This window comes from Eptesicus fuscus, chromosome 12 (genome assembly GCF_027574615.1).
Source record: "Eptesicus fuscus isolate TK198812 chromosome 12, DD_ASM_mEF_20220401, whole genome shotgun sequence".
In the NCBI taxonomy this organism is placed as follows: Eukaryota; Metazoa; Chordata; class Mammalia; order Chiroptera; family Vespertilionidae; genus Eptesicus; species Eptesicus fuscus.
In genome coordinates this window covers 80,413,213-80,431,606 of record NC_072484.1, presented here as the reverse complement: position 1 = coordinate 80,431,606, position 18,394 = coordinate 80,413,213, and the positions used below count along the sequence as shown (strand labels likewise).

At 42.0% G+C, this 18,394-nt stretch overlaps 1 protein-coding gene across 1 annotated transcript in view; it reads right to left on the bottom strand.

The window, feature by feature from the left end:
* Positions 1–8,696: 8,696 nt before the first annotated feature.
* The window catches only part of SETBP1 (SET binding protein 1), a 350,135-nt gene continuing 340,437 nt past the window's right edge, over positions 8,697–18,394 (bottom strand). Inside the window, exon 6 of the mRNA XM_028136083.2 lies at positions 8,697–13,990. Within this exon, the coding sequence (XP_027991884.2) occupies positions 13,371–13,990 (620 nt within the window). The 3' untranslated portion in view covers positions 8,697–13,370. The remainder of the gene's footprint in view (positions 13,991–18,394) is intronic.

Here is an 18,394-nt window from a genome sequence, read left to right as displayed (position 1 = left end):
GCATTCGTGGGCCAGCAATAGACACCGAGGCATGAAGAATGATGGGTGTATAAATGCTCAACTCTCTCCACGTCAACATTTCTACAGATAATGTCTTTACTGTGTTCCAAGATGACACTTTGCATTGTTTGATGATTATATTAGGAGCATGTTCTTGTCCTGTAATAAAATACTTCTCCTTGTATTGGGACTCAGAACAAGCCTACCTCCTTTTCCACATGGCAAACTTTCAGATCCTTGAAGACAATCATTTTCCCACTGAGATTTCTGCTGGGCTGACTCCAGCTGGTTTATTTAATCTTCCCTCTCAGGACTAATGTGGTTTCCAGATTTTTTACCTGGTCATCTAGCCCTTTGATTGATATGAATGGTAGTATTAGCAGGCCCTATGGTTGTCATAGTAGTAAGTGTAACAGTAGCAGTTCACATAGTATTGGCAGGCATACTAATAATGTTTTCCACTCATATAGCGGTTAATAAAGTGCTTTCACAGCCACTGTCTCATGTCATTCTCACCGTAACCCTGGCAGGTAGATATCACAGTCTCTCATTTTACAGAACAGGGAAGTGAAGGTATTGCCTGCCCAAGTTCTCACATCCAGCGCTCTGCCTTCCAGCCAGGACGCGATCCTCGGTCTGCTACATGTCTTTTTTAATGTGCTGCCAAACACTCAGTACTCCAGATGTGGCCAGAAACACTACATACAAGTCTTGATGGGAACGGAAGCAGAAGAGAAGGCAGCACCAAGACAGAGCTGCCTGGGAGTGGGGAGAGGGGGGCTGTGTCAAGGGCTACTGGGTAAGCCATGGTTTACATGCACGCGAACCTGGATGATTTTTCACTTCTCTCCCTCCTCCCTCCACCTCCAGGCTGAACACCAGACTTTCTTCCCCTTGGCAGGTGGGAGAGATCTCCCACAGAAGGGAGACGCTTGGCTGTGGCCAGCTATGGACTGCTCTCCGGGCACAGGTTTGCCTTGCTTCCCCTCTGCAACCATCACTTTGTATTAGCCCCTGGGGAACACTTTTCTGGGTCACATCCCAGAAAATTTAATTTAATAAATGCATAACAATACCTCTGTTCCCTCAAGCATATCACCGATCAGTGTCAGGCAATTGTGTTTTCCTGCACATTTCCGAAAGGCGGGAGCTTAGGAAGCAGAAAGCACGTCTGACTATCTGGGGGCCCAGCCTACCTGCACCTGGAGAAAGCAGGCCACCGCGGGGCTGGATGTGCAGAAACACAATGTTCTCTTTTGATGGGGGTTTCAAAGCGTCCGTCCATTTCCTGGAAGGGCGGCCGTCACGGCTGGAAAGGCCCTCAGGATTTATGAGCCTGCAGCAACTCGGCACTGCTCATGGAACAAGAGGAAGACAGGACGTTCTGTGACCAGGTCGGGTTCTCAGGCGCAGGCCTGGAAATGTTTTCCATTTGAGAATTGAAGGCAGATGGAGATGAATTGCCTTGGTTCACTTGCACCATCTTCTCTCCTTCTCATATGCTCTTCAAAACCAGTGATCCCACAAGAGAAAGAGTACAAAGAAAACAAACTCTGCCTGAGGCACTGCCCTCATATGAAGGCCTTTCTGAGCTGCCCCAAGCTTCTATCCCATTGGCTCAGCTGCTCAATCAATCAGTCAATTAGTCAATCAACAAACACAGTGATTATCTATGTAGGGGCTGGACTGGCCTTGGGTAGGAGGGACAGAACAAAATGCTAAATAGGCTCTGCCACTAAGGTGCTCACCTTAGACTGGAGCAGACACTCAACCACCCGATAACAGTGGGAGATGGTTCATTATGAATTGGAACTAGATTATCTGGCTTCAGGGCCAAAATGCAGAGGGGCAAGTGCTTTCACCTGATAGAGCTCAGGATGGAATTCGGGAGGCCAGGGGGGTTTAGCTGGACAGGAAACCTGGCCACAATGGAAACACTGAGGGGTTAGCAAGAAGAGGCTAAATAAATACAGCTTAAGCTAGGAGCTTGAAAGCCCAGTGACTGGGGAACATAGGATGGGATGAAAGTGACTGAGGTGAGAAGTTAGAAAAATGAGGTGCAGGAGCTGATTAAATGCTAAAGGCAAATATCCTGATGAACTGAATCATGTGCAAATGATCTGTGTTTTAACTTCCTGACGAGTAACAGTTGAGTCGGTCTATTCTGGGGGCCAACAGGCTTCTTAAAGGGTCGGAGAGCAAACATTGCAGGCTGTGCGGGCTGCATGTCCGCTGCTGTCACCACTCACCTCTGTGGTGGTGGGACTGCAGCCACAGACAGCATTCGAATGAATGAGTAGGCTAGTTCAAATAGTTCAAATAAAACCAAATAGAAGGACACTGATGTTTGCATTTCATATAACTTTCACGGGATGTGGAACATTAATTCTTTTACTTTCTTCTTTTCTTTTTACATTTGAAAATATAAAACTATTCTTAGCTCATGGGCCATACGGATACAGGCAGCATAGCTTGTTTTGTGGCCCTCGCTTGCCAACTCCTGGTCTATTAGAAACGTATCCCACTTCTGGTGGGAAATGAGAGAAGGAGAGAAAGATGGAGAAAAGAGCATTTATGAAGTACTGACATCTCCCTCTGAGTTTAAACTCAGTAAGTGGTTCTTGAAAATAACATCTCTTAAACATATTAGAAAGTGGTGTGCTTTTTTTTTTTTTTTTTTTTTTTGAGCCACACTGATGGTCACTCATAGCCATCCTGGTTTGTGGATTTTTTATATCAACTGTGTTAGCCATCATGGGTATGCTTTCCTGGAGTGCCAGCACCTGTTTTATAGCCACTGTATTTATATTGGCTCACACAGACTTTTTTTTGGAGTAGGTTTACCGTAATTTATTATTGTGTTGAATCAGCAAATTTGAGAGGGTTCTATGTGAATGGTACTAAGTATTAAAGGGAACCACATAATCAAAATACATGACTTGGCCCACAAACCATAAACCAATCTCTCAGGAATTTTAAATCCTGGTTTATTGTTTTTAAAATGTATCATAAATGCTCAGCAATTTTAGTCTTGATTTTCTGTCTTTTTTATATTATGATCCTGTCCTATTTATTCACTTCTATTCCCCACTGATACTTTTATTCCTTTTCTGTGATATGTCACCCCACCTTCCAGGTTGACCTCCTCTCTGTTCCATAATCGCACCATGTGCATAACTCTTACAGCAGGTCTGCTTATATTTTCTTCCCTCCATTTGTGACCCACGCCAGGGAGGCTTATTCTTTGCCTTTTCAGGCAGTCTCCATCCATCCTTTCGGGTCAGGCTCAGGTGCTATCTACACTGAGATCAGTGATTTTCAACCTTTTTCATCTCAGAACACAGATAAACTAATTACTAAAATTCTGCAGCAACCAAAACATATATTCTATTTTTTGCTGATCTGACAAAATAAATAGGGATAATTTTGAGCCATCCATACCAGATAGCTATTGTTGTGTTGGTTATTGTCATTTTTTTACTTGACAATCTAAGGAGAAAGAGGTCAGTGCCCCTGACTAAGTAGTCAGGTTTTACATATTTTAAAAATTCTTGTGTACACCAGTGAAAATAGCTGATTAGATACATTCTTTCTCTCCTCAAATCCTGGTGGAAGCTGTGTTTTCAATCCAACAGACTTTCAAGTTTAAGACACCAATTCCTAGTTACCTGCGAGAACTTGGGATGTTGTATTCCCATGAGCCTTTGTGTAAGAATTGACTTGATAGTGAGCATCAGACACCAAAATGGCTGAGGAGGCATTGACATAATAATGGTGGCAAGCATTCAATAGTCAGTTATTTTTAAAACTAAGATGATCTCTGTGTGAAAAGAGAGTAAGAAATATGCTCTGTTTGTTCTGATGATGTAGACATAGATCCACTATGGGAGCAGGAAAACACATACTATTTTTCCCATCTTGTCAGAAATCATCCTAATGATAGTATTAAAGTTGTTTCACTGAGACTTGTACATATGATGTGGAGTAAAAAATGAATAATTATGGATCCCTATTTCTTTTGCCCTTATGTTCTTAAGATTCTTGATCTAAGAGAAAGAATGTACAAATGCATGTTTTAATAAATATTCTTCCAATTTAAATCCAGGAATTTGAAATACATTTGAATTAAAAGTATCAATAGGAACACACATACCTAAAACAAGTTCATATTGATATTTTCAATTCAAATTTATTTGAGATTATCTATTTCTGTCTATCTATCAATCTATCCATCCATCTATCAATCATCTGTCTATTCCTAGTGCCAAGATTGTGCTCTTGAAATAGTTTTCTACTTAAAAATAAAACTAGAGTTCTTAGAAAAATGGCTCATTTAAGATCTGAACAGAATAATTGCAAGATGAGCTTAGAACAACTTGTCACACCAGATAGCCAAGAAGCTATCAAAGTCTACTAGGTTATGTAAAACTGCTGAGGTTATATAAAAGAAATTCAGGAGCCAACTGGAAGAGATTCCAACTGGCCACAAATGGGCCCATTTGAACTTCAGTAATGATACTAATTGCAATGGAGTGAAACCCTTCAAATATGTTTAAGTTCATGAGTTCAGAATAATATATATATATTTAAAAAAAAAAGACAAATCGGTCACTTTTGGAGGGTGGTCGGGAACTAATTCATTATTCTTAACATAAAATAAAGAACCACAATTTTGTGTTGCTTTTCTTATATAAACTGTTCCATGAGAGGTAACCAAAGAAGGGATAAGGAAAAGCATCTCCATATAAAAGCATGCCAACTAATCAGTAAAATATAATGCTAGTATTAAAACATCAACCACTTTTCAATCCTACTAAGTGAGTAGATCTAGTAGGCATTAAGCATCAAGAGCTATTAACATTACAGAGAAACAACCAGGCATTATGTACCTCTTTGATGAATGAATACAATTCCACCCCCAAACTTTCCAAAGGGATCAAAGCTGAATCCAGCTACCTCAGGCTCCAGCTCTGACTCTAGCTGCCAATGTGCAGGGAATTCCAAGGACAGAGGAATACACTGAACTACACCAGGGATGAGTCTTCAGCAACATCCACATAGTGGGCAACTTTGCAGGTCAAACAGTCAAGGTTCTCCACCAGGTCCATGTACAAGAAAGTAAGGGAGGTAGGGGAGACGAGTAGATTCAAAGAGACCTATAAGCCATATCAACTTTAAAAAGTGGATAAGACATTGTTCGTGTCTAGGGAAGTATACTTGACTGATAAAACCATGAAGTTCTCCGATGTGATCACTATAAAAGTCAGGAGACTTTTGGAGGAAAGTTGGGCTGGGTTGGGATGAAGAACACGGAGGCAAGTCTAGGGTAGCTGGATAGGTTCTATTTTTTTGACCTGGCTGGTGCTTATAGATGATTTACCTTATAACAATGCATAAAGCCATATTTTGCTTGGTTTCTATATTGGCTTTTATTTTATAATATAAGGTTTTAAAAATAAAGTGAAATGTCCCCAGAGACCCAGAGAGTTTAGAGAGTTTTTCTAGAACCTTGTGGTTATTTATAGTAAATATGGAGTACTAGTCAGCAATAAAATGAAACCCACTACTGATACACAAACTGTCAGATGAACTTCAAAGAAATTATGCTAAGTGAAAAAAAGCCAATTTGAAAAGGATACGTATAAGTCAATTACTCTGATGCCAGTATACCAAAATTAAGCAACTGAGAAAATGAATGGCAGAAGGTGAGAACCACCTTTCTCACTATTGGAGTGGAAGGTTATGGTTAGGAAGGAAGGTAAGTCCTCTCTGTGCCCTTTGTTTACAAAACATTTGCTTCTCCATCTCCCTGTGAATTGCCTTCCTCCCCTTTGAAGTCCCAAATCATTATCTCCCCACCCCTCTTGCTTCTTAACTCGAGGTTGCATATAAACCTCAACTGTCTAATTTGTCCTAGGGTCCCATATTCTTATTGAACTCCTGTATGTACGTATATAATTGAGTTTGGTTATTTTATCCTCTTAAAATGCATTAAAAGATTATTTCTTTTGAAAAAAAATAAAAGAGAAGGCTAGAATGACTCATGTGGTGATGTATTAGAGTTAGATTTATCAAGATATCAGTTTAGACTCATGTTTAGCTTAATACAGATTCAGATGGTTACATATCACAATATGTATATATAGTGTACATATAGAGATTGTGATACACACATACATTTCCTTGTCTGGCCAGCTGATAGGGCCAAGAAGTAATGATGCCCTAATAGCAATGAGCACACCTAGTGGAGAAACTGTACCAATGCTTCTTCAGCCAGGTGGTCAAGGTTAATAACAGCCGAAAGCAATGTTGATAGTGTGTACGCTTTACCGCTGTGATCACCTTCTTAAGAACTTGTGAAGAAAAGATCAAACCCAATTGAGGGACATTCTACAGAATACCTGGCCAGTCCTCCTCAAAATCATAGGTTATCACAAACAAGGAAAGTCTGAGAAACCGTCCCACCGAGAGGAGCTTGAGGAGGCATGCTGACTAAATGTACTCTGTCCACTAAAAAGAGGATAATTAGGTTTTAAAATATCAAGCTTAACCATGAGAGAATGTGCATGGTTTTAACTCTTCTCATTTGTTTTTAACATTTCCATTTGTTACCTCCCAATTGTAGCACATGTGAATACCAATAGCACTTTGGAACCAAGTTTTCCTTTAATTAATCCTGGAAACAAAGGCCCGAGTGACACTTCAGGGAAGTTTATTGCCAAAGCCTTATAACAATTAAAAACGTGGATATTGGCATATTCCACAAGAGTGAAAAGCACTACTTAATCACAAACGACGGAACTGCACACTGTTCGGCTCCTTCCCAAAGCCTTCCACACCCACTCATTATCTCACTTGACCTACAAAGAGGCTTCAGGACCTTGGGCACATCCTTTAGCTTTTCACATCCCATTGTCCTCACTCCCTATCACGTGTGACAGGTTAAAATTTTTAAGAGGTAACTGATTTCCGATTTGCCCCCTCTTCTGTTAGTCTCCTCCCCGCCATACAGGCAGCCAGGCTGGTTTGTGCTCATCCCCTCGGGGCATGTTCCTGACAGCACAAAGCACAGGGGAGAAATGAAAAAGTTTTTTGTGGGTTTTTTTTCCCCCTGGCTTTTCAGTTTCAAAAACCTAGAAACTAAGGAAATAGAAAGGTCTTGGGCACAGAGAGGCAATTTGGAAGCAAGTTGGAGTAAGGCTGTCTAAATGACCCCTCCTCTCTTCCCCTCCAGGTTAGAAAAAGATTCCCCAGGTCTGAAACTAAGATTCTGCCTTGCTGGTAAAATAGGGTCTTAAAAATTAATAAAAGTGAGCTGCAGAGAAATTGCAAAATATATATTCCTTCCACCTGTTTATTGGTAGGTTGATTCATGCCAGCCACATGTGCGAGCACATCAGACTTTCCTGAGAATCTTTATCTGCACCTTGCGACTCTCTGGACCGATTTAAAAACCCTAAAAGTTGAGCCGCCAATCCTTTTTAAGGCAACAGCTTTGTCCCTGGGTGAGAAGCTGGTAGAAAGAGATTAAAGGCACTCTCTGAAGGCATTGCTGATTTCAGAAATACCATTGCTCTAATGAACCCGAGTTAGAAAGAAGATGCTCTAATGCTTTAAATTTGCCTGGTTTCGTGCAATATAGTAGGCAGAGGAGAGGAAAATCCTACTTTCTAAGAGGGTGCTGACTGAAGTCAATCTCAGAAGGCAACCTAAAGCACCAGTGCTCTGACCATCCTGAGGCTGCCCTCATAATCTACTAATAATCTACTTGGGAAGACTTCCATTCGTTCCACCAGGCTTCCCTTATTCCACTGTGGGTCTGCAAATACCAGAAGTCCTAATAAATATCATGGTGAGTCAGACTGATGGTTAGGGATGGGAAGCTGCTCAGAACATTTCCTACTTACCTTGCTTGTTTTTGGAAGAGGCACATAAGATAAAGGAAATGAAGAATACATAAATGAATGCATGTTTACATTTATATTCTCAAAGTAGAACCTGTGACACTTGAAAAAGGGCTTTTGAAATCCACTTAGGAATAGACACTAAAACCTAGAACAGTAGAGAATAGTCCAGTCTGGGGGTTGGGCCTTCTTCTGAGACCCCAGCATGCTTACCACATGCCTCATTCTGCTCAGAACTGCTGGTTCGTTTTCCACAGGCCTGTCTTGTACGTTCCTGCTTATTCCCTGCATTGGCTTGCCCACACTGGTCCACTATGGAGGGGCCCTCAGGAACTTCCTGTGGTTGATTAAATAGCCTTTCCTCTTACTCCAGTCAAACCTGACGTCCAGCCAGGGATCCAGTCTTCAGAAATCTGACATCGTGGGATAGTAGTAAAAAGCTTAATCTTCATCCACAATGCTCTTCTAAAAGTTTAGGACAGGATGGGTCTCCAACACCTTACAAATCTATTTTTAATGTTTTTAGCAGAAGACTCGCTGGTTCTTTGAATCAGCGTTGGCTTTATGTCCAGGTGTGATAGATTCTGAACAGTAACCCAGCAAATCAGACTCAAATCTTGCCCACAATGGACTTCACAGATTCATACAAAAAGGCAAAAGTTGGGTTAGAATTTTCTCAATGATTCTATATCCAGTTGGTGTGAGCAAAGACCCTCCAATGCTCTTAAACTGCTTAGTGATGTGAACCAGATGGAAAAGAAAACAAAAGAATTCACAACTCATGTTAGACTGAATTGAATGTCTTTAATTTCACACAATGAATAACATATGAATAGGATTAACTTTTTTTTTAATAGTTAAGTGCTCTATACTGTGCTAACCTGATCTGGTAGCAAAAAAGACTGAGCTTTCTTTTAGAAAAAATGTTTAAAACCCAACATCTAAGACCATGGAGGAGCATGACAGTAAAGCATGCCAGATGTATCTACGCCTCAAATAACAGCAAGTCCATGTTCATTTTAAATGTACAAAAATGCTTTATGAATAAAAACTGTTACAAAAAGAACATTTCAAACAATGTACAATTTTTCTTGCCTCTATATTCAATAAAATACAAATACATTTTTTTGTTCTAAAATATGTTTACATACAATCAAAGTAGAACATGCAAATTACACTTTAAAAAAGGCTTTTAAAAACCACTTATGAATACAAACTAAAAATTAGCCAGCACGACTTGTAAGACAATCTTGTGCCCCATTTTTTTCTTTTGAAATATATATATACATATTTAACACATCATGTGCATTTATTATTATTTAAGAAATAGATATTTTTTAAAAAGGAAGAAAAAGAAAGATGCCAACCTAGGTTGGAACTGCCCTTTTGTGTTGACCAGTGGCAGCTTTTTTCAATCCCCCCTCCCCCCATTTAGTGTTTATTATACCTGGGCAAGTGGGCGATAGATTTCCAGGAAGTTTCTTCCTTGGTTGATATGTGCTTCTAAGACTGTTCCCCAAATGACTGAGCCCAACAAGGAAGGCAGACTCATCCGTGGGGCAAACTCTCCAAGAAACAAGAAGCAGGGGGAGCCTTGCATTGTGGAAAGAAACTTTAAAAAACACCACGAAAATGCTACGATATATTACAGTTCGAGTTTCTAGGCACTGTGATGACATTATCTGTAAGCTCTGGCATTTGGACCATTGTGATACTACGGGGTAGTGTTGAGAGTAATGTCTATATTTATCTACTTTTACATAACGAGGACTGAAAATCCTGCAATGTAACACTTAAATGGCTTTTGAGGCATTTCGGCTTCTGCCACCCCCTCTCTCTCCATGCTACAGTTGGCATTTAAAGGCTTTGGAAATATATGTAGACTTTACACAGTTCCCAGGTAAATCTTCCTAGTGGTAGGGAAAAATATTCTCCAAAAGCTCCTTATCTGAATATTGTTAAGAGTGGGATTTTCTACTTAAGTCCTAAAACCAAATCCTTTATGATCTGCACGTACATCACCTTATACTATAATTGTCACCACTTGCTTATCACGTTAATAGACCCAGCAATGTGTAGAACACAAATCCTGATTGCCATCGAAGATGCCCCCCCCCACTCCAGACAGCAGCCAAGTTAACATGGGAACCCTCTGTCAGCTTTTAGTCACCTATTCTGGCCTGTTAGTGGCTGTTGAGTTCGGGTCCTGCCACGTCACAAACCAGCCCATGACATTCTCTCCTTTCCTTAGATCTGTCTTCTGTGGGTTTTAGCCAGAGCCACGCCTTAGAGGAAGTTAAACTTCTGTTCCTTTCATTTGAGATGAGGGATTGAAAACCAAGTGGCTCCTAGTCACCCAGAAAGGTGGATCAGAGACCCATAATCACCTCCAGGGAGCTTTGCTCAGCCCTAGTTAGACTCCCTACATTGTAAGTAGGCTTACTCCTCCCGATTGCTGAAGGCAAGTTTTCCAGAAAAGCAAGAACACTAAGTGATTTCTTTATTATGAAATACTTTTTGGAGCTGTTTAGGGAGTCTGAGGCATTCCAAAGGACATCTTTGCTACATAAAAATGTGGTCACAGAAGGCAGTGTTGGCTGGCTAGACACAGGCTAGAACCAGGTCAGGAGATCTGGTTCTCCAACCAACCAACAAACCAACAAGAAAATGAATCCAGATTGGGCCAGTGTTGAGCAAGGACAGGAAAGGGAGGGAAATGGAAAGGAGGTGGTTAGAACGTAAGAAAATGTTGGTACAGATGAGATATGTTAATGGAAAGCAAAGAAAAAAAAAAGTAATGTGTGACAATGAGGGAGAAATATGTGTGGTGAAGGGTCAGCTGTGCAGGTGACTGGACCTCAAGCAGGTCTTAGTTTGGGTCCTCTGCAGTTTTCCAGTCTATTCTTAGGGCTGTAGAAGTAGAGGATTTGCATTGAACTCACATGAAAACTGAAGAATTGAATTATGTCTACGTTGCAACTCTGCTGTATTTCTCCTGGAGTACTTTTCATTGGCTTGAAAATTTCAAGCTTATTTAAAATTTCTCAGACTAGAGGTTAATGCCAATTAAGCTTTGGGTCCTTCTTTAAGCAGCTCAGTGTGTCAGCTCATTCTCTTCTGCAGGAAGGTTTAATCTGCTCCCAGACTTGGTTGGGGGAAACAGTATACCACCCGAAGAAGAAGGGCAAAAGAAAGAATGAAGGGAATGATTCTCAAAGTCCAACAGGAGAGAACCCTCTTCGTGGCTTAATTGAAATGAAAATGGTTGCTCTTTCCTAGCAATGATGGGGTGAGTGGGGCTAATTTAAAACTTCCTCTCTGGTGACTTTGGAGCCACTCAGACATGGCTTGGGAATGACAAATTGAAAGTGGCTGGTTTGATTTTGCTGTTCAACTTGTGTGAAATGCCAAAGGTCAAGCAGGGTCACAAACTGAGTCTCTATGATACAAGCTTTAAAGTCCGGGAGGATGCATTCCTTTAAACTTACATATTGCTGGGATTAAATGCGACTGACCTACTGGGCAGCAAATGATGGGAAGCCCATGGCAACAGTGCAGAACAGACGGCTCCCTGGGTAATTTCGAACAACTGTTGGTACCATGACAGAGCAGTGATGCTTGTCAGCATATTAACTTGGAATTTTAAAATTCCCTCCCGCAGATACCCTCTCTCTTATTCTCTTATGTTTCCAACAAAAATCCATCTCTCTCTAAGGAAATAATGTTGTGTTCTGCAATAATAATACAATTTCCAGCCAGCCCTATTTCCTGTAAAGAAGCTGAACGTAGAGGCAAACAAGATATTCTAATTCCCATTAGAAAACTTAATTCTGTCTCTCTTTTTATACTCTACCATGCCAGGTGTTCAATGTCTTGGGGAAGGGAAAGGGGGGAGGGAGGAGGAAATTGAAAATACTCATTTGAAATTTCCACATCCGACTTTTAGAAAACATCTACGGCAATGGGATGACTTCATACTCATTCTGAGTCTTCTTAACATGTTTTACTTGGGCTGTGGAAATGGGTAATAAGAGATGGAATGTCTGTCCACGCTAAACCAATGACTAGAGTACAACTTGGATGAGAAATGTACAGTTGAAATTGACCATTTAAAAGACGATTTGTCACACACAGTTTGCATCCATGCAGACTGATAGGTTTATAATTACATTATGTACAAAAATGTTTTAGTTTATTAAGGCAACCACAATTTGGATCTTTTGTCCAAGGTGGCTCAATACAATTGGAGTGGTGATACCCTCGGAGCTTTCCCTTTTTTTGAGATAAGAACACTTACTCCCATTTGCTTTTAAGAAATAATTATCAAGAGATAATGGACTTCTCCTATTGTCCTTTTGTTTCCTTTTTCCCATGACCTATGATAGTTATTTGTATGAAGAAAAAAAAAATCACATACCAAGGCATTGCTAAACACTTGTCTTTCTGGTGCCTGGGGTTTCAGTTTTTGGTGATTTGTGAGTTATTCCATTTGCTGTGGGGTATTCAAAACCATCTTATTCTGCCTATTCTCTGATGATATGTTTTAAGTATAAAAATAACCTGGCGGATGCCTGGGTCAACAGATCCTCGGGTGCTCTAAATCACTTATTAAAAAGGCTCTAGCAATACAAGGATTGGGATTCAAAGCCGAGTTCCCTGGGACAGCATGCCAAGGTGAACATTACAACACAGCTAAGGTTTACGTTATTCGGGTGTGTACCAAAGAAAAGAAGGCAGCAGGTAAGTTAATGAAAAGGCATACGGAAGTACCTAACGGGCAAAGGGAAAGGAGGAACAGACGATGCTCACTATCAGCGTATGTGTGATAGAGAGGCTCACAGAAGAATACGAATGCAAGTCTAAGGCTGCCTATCACTAGAATCCCACCTGCTGATGACATGAGTCCATCTGAGAAACTGTATCGTTAACGGAAAGATTCCGGCCACCTGAAGACCATGTTGGTGCCCAAAGCCTAGCCCAGCTTGAAAAACCCAAAGAAATTAAAAAAAAAACACAATTAAATGGAAGTGGGTTACAACAAAGCCAGTTGAGACATCTGCAGCTTTTCTGCCCTTGGAATGTTCCCTAATCGAGGGTGTTTCCCTTTCCGTTTTCCTGGTCAGCAAATGCAGTGGCATCAAGGGCACACCTTGGACATGGGAGGTCCGGGGGCCATGGGCACCACCAGCTCTCTCCTCCTCCGTGGGTCTTCTGCTCGCTGGCCTGTCCAGGATCTAGCCGTAGCCAAGTGCCGCTGGGGTGGGGACTGCCGTAAAGCACAGACTAGCTTCTTCTGAAGGCGCCCCCCCTGCTTTGCTTTCCCAAGAGCTCCTGATGGCGCAACCCCGTCATCTGGCCCGATTCTGCCCGCCCAGCTTCTGGAGAGCAGAGCAAGGGTGTCCCTGCAGCGGGGGCCTTCCCAGGCGTCCTTTCCCCCAGCCCCAGGTTCAGATGCCCGGCCCCGCCCTAGGGAAGGACATCACTCTCACTCCCTCGGGACTTCCTCTGCCTTTTGGCCTTGACCTCCTCTTCCTGGGGCAGGGGCTGCTGCGGGGGCGGCTGCTGCGGGGGCTGAGCTGGAGGCTGCGGTTTGTGTTTCCTCTTCCCACCTCCTCTGGGGGTCTTGGGCAGAGGTGGGGGCGGCGGCGGGGGCGGGGGCGGGGGAGGGAGGGGAGGTGGCGGCGGCGGGGGCAGGGGCGGCGCCTCCCGGGCCATGTGGATGACCGCTTCGATGGTGGCCATGATGGTGTCTTGGCTGGCGGCAGGCTCCAGCACCAGCGGGCTCAGGCTGGGCTTCTGACCCCTTTTGCTGGGCAGGTCGATGCATTTTTCCAGCACCGGCATTTGGTCTCTGGAGTCCTCATCAAACTGGCTGGGCTGCTTTCGGGGGCGCCCCCTCCGCTTCTTGACGAAGTTGTTGCCTGTCTTTGATTGTCTCTGCAGCCGCTTGGCCTTCAGGATCTTGTTCACGTGGTCCAGGTTCTTCTTGGTGGACAGGATCTTGGTGTAGCTGCACATCTTGCGCACCTCGCACTGGATGGCCTCGATCTCCCGCCTCTTGAATCGTTTCTTCAGGGAGGAGCTGGCTGCAGGAGGGGAGAGAGAAGAAATTGAGCACGGGATGCCAGCTGCCCTAAGCCTCGCCTTTTCAGTGACACCTGGCGTCATATTTGCCTGTGGAGATTGGGGACCGTTAATGCCATGGACATGACTTAGTACCCAATATTTATTCTCCCCTTTTCCTTATTAAAATTAAAAACAATAAAAATAAACATTGATTAAATATCTTACAGCTACAGAGCATTTTTATTTCTATTATTTCAATCTTCACAACAATCCATGAAGTAGTCCTGTTCCCATTTTTAAGATTTGGAAACTAAGGCTCATGCCACTAGGGAGATCCACTCAGAAGTCTAATGGCAGAGTCACAATATGAATTTTCCTGTCACAGCTTTTATTATTTATGACCCTTTGACATTTGATCTGATTCAGTTTAGCATTAGGCTGTACTTTCTCTTTTTGTAGAAAATGTTGAATGAATAGAATGACAAACAGCCTTCCCTATCAAGCCATCTTGATAGGTACTTGAATGTAGGGATGATTCACATGTACTGTCAACCTCCAAAAAGAGATGTCTTGACCTTGAACTGGACTATTTTACTCCTAACCTTCCTCCTCTGTCAGCAGGGAGGATTACTTTCTGGGACACTCTATTTAGGATAACACCATCTCTCTAATTCTCTTCCCCTAGCCCCCGCCCCAAATTTCTGGACTTGTTAAGTTGCCTGATGATGTCCACTTGACTAGTCCATCCTCTGGGAACCTGAAGGGAAACATCAGCCAGGTGTTTCTGAATCCTTTACACTCCCACTACTAGGCTATTGTCTGCAAAGAGCTATTTTCACGTCCTGTTGGCCAGATGCTCCTTTAGTTTATGAGCCAAACTTCTGGTCTCAGGAAGTCCTGTACTGCCGCCACTAAATAGCCTTCAGAACTGCTTCATTTTGAAGTTCAGACACAATAAAGTGTGAATAGCTTCAAGACGTAGCAGATCTTTCCTCCTTTAGGTTGTTCTTTCTCTTGTGTTGTTCACGAGACACATGTGTACATTCATATGCACACACACAGGCACTCACACATACTCTTCTGCCCATCTCCACACTGGCCACTCTCTCTGGCCACTTATAAATTTACGAAGTGTGTCTTCAATTAGTTCCTTACCTCTATAATTTACCCTACATGCTCAACCCCAAAGAAGCCCAGATGTGGAGTAGAAGATGTTGACCCTACTAAATGTGGCAGGCCTAAAAGAAAAGGTTGCATTTTAGCATCATGGTTTATTGTGTTAGAATAAATATCTTAAGAAAAATGAGGGGAAAAATGCTTAAAACATGGATACCACTCTTAGTTATTCCTGGGCACTCCCACTTTATTCTTTCCCCTGCTCTACCCCATTCCTCTCTCATGCTGTGCCCAGCACAGATTTCCAGGAGGGGTTTCATTTGAAGTTTTTAAAACACTGGCTTTGTGGAGTGGGAAGCTCTGAGTTCCACAGGACAGGTCAAAATGGTACTGCTTTAGGCTAAAGGTCATTGCAAGACTTACTGAGCAATGACTAACGACTGAACAATCTTAAATAAAGTAAGTTATAAAGATCAAAATAAAAAAAGCCAGAGTGAGCTTCTGACTACAAAAATAGCATTTTTTTTTTTTTGTAGTTAGTGTTGTAAAAGGAAAAGGAGACCAACTGTGGGCCAAACACTGGGTGGATGAGATTTCAGTGTCTCTTCCCTCCAAAGATACCTCATGGGACTTTATTATAAAGCCTCTAGAGTAGTGTCATCCAATAGAATCTTCTACACTGGTGGAAATGTTCCATATTTGTGTTGTCTTATAGGGTAGCCACTAGTCACATGTGGCAACTAAACACCGGAAATGTGGTCAGTGTGACTGAGAAACATAATTTTTCATTTAATTTCAATAGCTACCTGTGGCCAGTAACAACCATGTTGGGCAGCTCAGTTCTAGACCTAAGCACTGTGAATCCCAGAGCACACAATGGGATTCATTTAGTAAAACACAACTTGGTGCCTTCAATAAATAAGATGCAAGGAGAGACAGGTAGGGAAGAGGGTGGAGGTGTAAATTAAGAGACTTAAGAGGTAAAATGCTCATATTTGGATGCCAATTTAAACAAACTGTCAAAAGAGATCACATTTCATGAGTTTGTGGAGATTTGAGTACTATATGGGCATTGCATGGTATTATAGACTTACGAGAGGCCCGATGCATGAAATTCATGCAAGAGTAGGCCTTTCTTCCCCTGCCTTGCTGCACTGGTTTCCCTCCGGCTGCCAGCAGGCACCAGGGACCCGGGCTTCCCTCGCAGCCCCTGCTTCGTCCAGAAGGACGTCAGGTCTAATTTGCATATTACACTTTTATTATTATAGATTGTTAATTTTCTTAGGTGTCATAATTGCATTGGGATCATCCTCTTTTAAAGTGCATATCTTTAAGAAATACATATTAAAATATTTATAGATGAAATCATATGATATAATCTGGATTGCCTTCAAAATAATGGGGAAGGGAGGAGGTAAGTAGAAGTATTGATGAAACAAGATTAACCACTGTCCCTGTGTGTGACCAGAAACAGAGTGCAGTGTACCAAGAAGGACTTCATGCAGGTGTGGCTGGAAAGCAAGCTGGACTAGGACAGGCCTCTTGGCCTCTCTGAATCTCTTTTTCTTTACCTACTACATTGGATGGTTAGACTACATACTCTCAAGGTTCTCTTTTGGATTTAAAGATTGCTATAATTCTTTCCTATATTCATTATCAATTGCCTTGAGAAATGTGAGGTGGCTTTCTATAACATTTATTTCATCTAATAACTTTGAAATCCTAGTTGGGGGAAGGACTTTGGACTTGGCATGGTTTGATATTCACAAATCTTTCTCCTTATTGCTTATGATTGCACTGTCCCTCTAAATGTTTTCAGATTTTTCTCTCTTCAAATTGTTTCATTATTAGACAGTAATTTCTGGGCTTTTGCAGCAAGATTGATTCCATATTTGCCCTCCATCTTCTAATTGCCCTATATCTTGCCTGTTCTTTGTCAGTTCTAAAAAATAATTACAAGTGGCCAAGGCAAGATGCAAATTCATTTCTTAACTCTGCAATGCAAATCATTCTGGACCTTTCTCTGTATTTAAAATTGCCATGCAAATAAGTGGTTGAGGTGGTTTGGGTCTAGACCTAGGTTTTCCTTCTCTTCGTTGCCATTATCAGAGGATCAGCTCATCAGCCTTCATTTATTTTGCCATGTCTTTTATGATAATCAAAGACAACTGAGCACTGTGTGTTGTCACTGACTACAGATGTAGCACAGGCACTGTGAACAAGATAAGGGCTCACAAGGCCTAGTTTTATAGAAGGTTTCTAAGAAATAGGGGCTAATAGTTTGAAGACTGTACCTTTCCCATGTGGAACTTACATCCTAGTTTTACAAGAACTTTATGGTTGGGTGGGAGAGGGAGACAAATTTATCTCTAGATTCATTAGAATTTTTCTTACTGCTTGAATATCCCTAAGGGCAGGTGGGGTCCTATTGGGGATTGTTGAACTGTCTGGAGTTGAGCTGTCTTCCAGGATGACCAGGGTTGGAACACCATCTGCCTCAATCAAGGCCAAGAGGTGCGGTATGAATTGCATTGCATGTTGATCCAGTTTAAAGGGTTCTTAGATAGCAAAAGCCCGTCTTTTCTCTCTGCAAAGGTCATTCACAAAGCCTTACATGACATGGTACGTAGAACATAGTCAGCAAATACAAACTCGAGGGGATTCAATTGTTCAATATTCTCGCATGCACGTTGTGCATTTTTTTGTACTTTGTAATTATATTTAAATCAGTAGTGATCCCGTGTTTTCCTTGCTGCTTTTAATTTTTTAACAGGCTGTATGAAGCAACTTGCCTTGGCATGCAAACGTTCTCCCTTCTTCCTTAGAATTTAAATTAACCTTCTAACATTCCTGGCCTTAAAAGCACTTCTGAAAGAAAAGGCAAGCTGCCGCTGCTGGTGAGGTCTCTGCAAGGCAGGGCTGGTCGTCAGCCGAGTACTACAGATCTGCTTTCCAGTTCGGGAGCCATCGTTTAGAATTAGGGTTTGCAGGTGCAGGGGATTTGTCACAATATAAAGGTGCTTCCATTCTGTTCTTAAAGTCATCTTACTACAGGTTGGGGTTTCTCTGAAAATCTGACTAGCTTGTTTGAAGCACAGTATCTGCTTGACTGAAATGGCAGATTCCTCTTAGGTTTATTGATGAACAGCATCTTCTCTCTGATGCAATGGCTTGTAAGACCCTGGTCTTTGTTTTGCTCCCATCTCCCATTTCTTCCTGAGACAAGCGAAGCTAGGAAGTGAGGTGGGCAGCCTGGCTGATGGAGAGGTGAAGCAGTAGGTGTGCCGGTGCACGTGTAGGTGTGCAAG